At 44.1% G+C, this 5,117-nt stretch overlaps 1 protein-coding gene across 4 annotated transcripts in view; it reads left to right on the forward strand.

Moving 5' to 3' along the window:
• The window catches only part of agpat9l (1-acylglycerol-3-phosphate O-acyltransferase 9, like), an 8,928-nt gene extending 3,811 nt beyond the window's left edge, over window positions 1-5,117 (forward strand). For all 4 annotated transcript variants that reach the window (XM_083527132.1, XM_083527131.1, XM_083527130.1 and 1 more), the window contains 7 exons: window positions 2,787-2,880; window positions 3,182-3,297; window positions 3,431-3,486; window positions 3,756-3,841; window positions 3,954-4,082; window positions 4,267-4,346; window positions 4,443-5,117. In XM_083527132.1, the coding sequence (XP_083383258.1) occupies window positions 2,787-2,880; window positions 3,182-3,297; window positions 3,431-3,486; window positions 3,756-3,841; window positions 3,954-4,082; window positions 4,267-4,346; window positions 4,443-4,542 (661 nt within the window). In that variant the 3' untranslated portion in view covers window positions 4,543-5,117. The remainder of the gene's footprint in view (window positions 1-2,786; window positions 2,881-3,181; window positions 3,298-3,430; window positions 3,487-3,755; window positions 3,842-3,953; window positions 4,083-4,266; window positions 4,347-4,442) is intronic.

A 5,117-nucleotide genomic window follows, 5' to 3' on the forward strand; every position in this document is an offset into this window, starting at 1 on the left:
TCACATCACACCTGCCCAACAACTACACACTACTACATCACACTACACCTGCCCAACAACTACACACTACTACATCACACTACACCTGCCCAACAACTACACACTACTACATCACAGTACACCTGCCCAACAACTACACACTACTACATCACACCACACATGCCCAACAACTACACACTACTACATCACACCAAACCTGCCAAACAACTACACACTACTACATCACACCAAACCTGCCAAACAACTACATACTACTACATCACACTACACCTGCCAAACAACTACACACTACTACATCACACTACACCTGCCAAACAACTACACACTACTACATCACACTACACCTGCTTAACAACTACACACTACTACATCACACTACATCTGCCCAACAACTACACACTACTATATCACACTACACCTGCCCAACAACTACATCACACTACACCTGCCCAACAACTACACACTACTACATCACATCACACCTGCCCAACAACTACACACTACTACATCACACTAAACCTGCCCAACAACTACACACTACTACATCACACTACACCTGCCCAACAACTACACACTACTACATCACAGTACACCTGCCCAACAACTACACACTACTACATCACACCACACATGCCCAACAACTACACACTACTACATCACACCAAACCTGCCAAACAACTACACACTACTACATCACACCAAACCTGCCAAACAACTACATACTACTACATCACACTACACCTGCCAAACAACTACACACTACTACATCACACTACACCTGCCAAACAACTACACACTACTACATCACACTACACCTGCCAAACAACTACACACTACTACATCACGCTACACCTGCTTAACAACTACACACTACTACATCACACTACATCTGCCCAACAACTACACACTACTATCACACTACACCTGCCCAACAACTACATCACACTACACCTGCCCAACAACTACACACTACTACATCACATCACACCTGCCCAACAACTACACACTACTACATCACACTACACCTGCCCAACAACTACACACTACTACATCACACTACACCTGCCCAACAACTACATCACACTACACCTGCCCAACAACTACACACTACTACATCACATCACACCTGCCCAACAACTACACACTACTACATCACACTACACCTGCCCAACAACTACACACTACTACATCACAGTACACCTGCCCAACAACTACACACTACTACATCACAGTACACCTGCCCAACAACTACACACTACTACATCACACCACACATGCCCAACAACTACACACTACTACATCACACCAAACCTGCCAAACAACTACACACTACTACATCACACCAAACCTGCCAAACAACTACACACTACTACATCACACCAAACCTGCCAAACAACTACACACTACTACATCACACCAAACCTGCCAAACAACTACATACTACTACATCACACTACACCTGCCAAACAACTACACACTACTACATCACACTACACCTGCCAAACAACTACACACTACTACATCACACTACACCTGCCAAACAACTACACACTACTACATCACACTACACCTGCTTAACAACTACACACTACTACATCACACTACATCTGCCCAACAACTACACACTACTATATCACACTACACCTGCCCAACAACTACATCACACTACACCTGCCCAACAACTACACACTACTACATCACATCACACCTGCCCAACAACTACACACTACTACATTACACTACACCTGCCCAACAACTACACACTACTACATTACACTACACCTGCCCAACAACTACACACTACTACATCACACTACACCTGCCCAACAACTACACACTACTACATTACACTACACCTGCCCAACAACTACACACTACTACATTACACTACACCTGCCCAACAACTACACACTACTACATCACAGTACACCTGCCCAACAACTACACACTACTACATCACACCACACATGCCCAACAACTACACACTACTACATCACACCAAACCTGCCAAACAACTACACACTACTACATCACACCAAACCTGCCAAACAACTACATACTACTACATCACACTACACCTGCCAAACAACTACACACTACTACATCACACTACACCTGCCAAACAACTACACACTACTACATCACACTACACCTGCCAAACAACTACACACTACTACATCACACTACACCTGCTTAACAACTACACACTACTACATCACACTACATCTGCCCAACAACTACACACTACTATATCACACTACACCTGCCCAACAACTACATCACACTACACCTGCCCAACAACTACACACTACTACATCACATCACACCTGCCCAACAACTACACACTACTACATCACACTACACCTGCCCAACAACTACACACTACTACATCACACTACACCTGCCCAACAATTACACACTACTACATCACACCAAACCTGCCAAACAACTACACACTACTACTACATCACATCACACCTGCCAACAACTACACACTACTACATCACACTACACCTGCCCAACAACTACACACTACTACATCACACTACACCTGCCCAACAACTACACACTACTACATCACACTACACCTGCCCAACAACTACACACTACTACATCACACTACACCTGCCCAACAACTACACACTACTACATCACACTACACCTGCCCAACAACTACACACTACTACATCACACTACACCTGCCCAACAACTACACACACTCTCAGTAACAGCATGTGCACCACTACTACACACAGGATTGTGTAACATATCTAACACTGTTTCAGAGAGAACAAACCGAGAAAAGGAGGAATCTGTGTAGCCAATCACACGTCTCCTATCGATGTTGTGATTCTGGCCAATGATGGAGGATACGCCATGGTGAGTAAAGTCTCCGTGATCACAAACACTGAGAGCCAAAACACATCTTTTCTGATGTTCATCACACGTCAAATGAGCCAGAGTGAGAGAAATGTGGAGAAATGTGGAGATATGTGGAGAAATGTGGAGTAATGTTGCCTAAACCTACATTATGTGGTCTGGAGAAGAATGATCTCCAGGTTTTGTTGAACCAAAACCCCAAACTAGACACTGCTTTATGAATAACACCTTCCACTCTCACTATTTCCACTGATCATTTCTGAGAAAAGCCTCCATTGTGTGTTGTGTGTTTGATTGACAGGTGGGGCAGGTCCATGGCGGTCTGATGGGTGTGGTTCAGCGAGCGATGGTGCGAGCGTGTCCACACATCTGGTTTGAGAGAGCTGAGATAAAAGATCGCCACCTGGTGACACAAAGGTGGAACAACACAGCACTAACATGAACACACATTTCACAAAAAGCATATAATTACCATGTTTTCTGTGTGTGTGTGTGTGTGTGTGTGTGTGTGTGTGTGTGTGTGTGTGCATGCGTGCATGTGTGTGCACAGACTGAAGGATCACATAAACGACAAAAACAAGCTCCCCATCCTCATTTTCCCTGAAGGTAAAGAGAGTAAACCCAAGTATGTGTGTTTGCACGTGTGTGTGTGTGTGTGTGTGTGTGTGTGTGTTATCAGCTTCTAAATATCCATTTGTGCAGATAAAATGTATCGGCTAATTTAATACCAGGATTTACACAGTTTACATTTTTTTTTACATGATCAGGTGGATAAAGTAGGCGGAGTCTACACTAATAACTGGATTTCTCACCTGTAGTGTGATTCTCTCTCTCTCTCTCTCTCTCTCTCTCTCTCTCTCTCTCTCTGCACACAGGAACCTGCATCAATAACACGTCTGTCATGATGTTTAAAAAGGGCAGTTTTGAGATCGGAGGCACCATCTACCCCGTAGCTATCAAGGTATAAAACACCTGCCTCCAGTACTAACCACAACCACCCTGTACAACAACACACACCACACACGCATCCTAATCACTGCAGTGTGTGTGTGTGTGTGTGTGTGTGCGTGCAGTACGACCCACTGTTTGGTGATGCGTTCTGGAACAGTGGGAAATACAGCATGGTGAGTTACCTGCTGCGCATGATGACGAGTTGGGCCATCGTCTGTAACGTCTGGTACCTTCCACCCATGACACAGCAGGTAAGGGGGCACAAGACAGACAGACAGACAGACAGACAGACAGACAGACAGACAGACAGACAGACAGACAGATAGATGTGTGAATAAATGTTTTTTTTTAAAAGCCCTCAGTGAGTTAAATTCCTTGGTATTTCAGTTATAAATGGTGTTATATGTGTTGATGAGTGATTTCCTGTATGAACAGGAAGAAGAGGATGCAGTGCAGTTCGCTAACAGAGTGAAGTCTTTGATTGCGAGACAGGGAGGACTGGTGGATCTGTCCTGGTTTGGCATCACCTTATTTATACCCGTTCCATCAAATCTATATATAGTGACATGCTTGCATTGTAACTGTGTGTGTGTGTGTGTGTGTGTGTGCAGGGATGGTGGTCTCAAGAGAGCCAAAGTGAAGGACACGTTTAAAAAGGAGCAGCAGAAGATGTACAGCAGCATGGTGGTCGGAGACGACAGCAGCAACTGAAACCCCAAACCAACCAATCAGACTCTCAGAGACTTTAACTGAACAATCAGATCAGATCAGATCAAATCTAACATCCCAAACTGAGTGTTATCTCAGTTGCAGCTACCACTCAGGATGTTCACGTGGAATCACACACGTCACTGATGGTGAAATGTTCATTCAGTTCTAATAATCAGATAAAGCAGTGCTCCACAAACTTCTTTTTTCACCAGCGACCATTTTAACACAGGACATTTGTTCCATGGCCCAGGGGGCGGAGCCTGTGCTCAACTCCACACAATAACATGAATATCATATTAATATTATACATATGATTTAATTACTCATTTAATGATCACAAAAAAAATAAATAAAACACCTGCAAACCAATGAAATGATCCAGGGCCCGGGACCAAATGATCCAGGGCCCGGTACCGGTCTGTGGCCCGGTGTTTGTGGAGCCCTGAGATGAAGTGTTCTACTGGTTCTGTTCTTAATGACATCACAATTCTGCTCCTGAATTATTTATACCATCAGCACTGTGTGATGGAATGAATGTGAGATCTGTAATGAATAAAACCCGTTCTTTATCAGTA

Source organism: Silurus aristotelis, assembly GCF_946808225.1.
Source record: "Silurus aristotelis genome assembly, chromosome: 23".
Classification (NCBI taxonomy): domain Eukaryota; kingdom Metazoa; phylum Chordata; class Actinopteri; order Siluriformes; family Siluridae; genus Silurus; species Silurus aristotelis.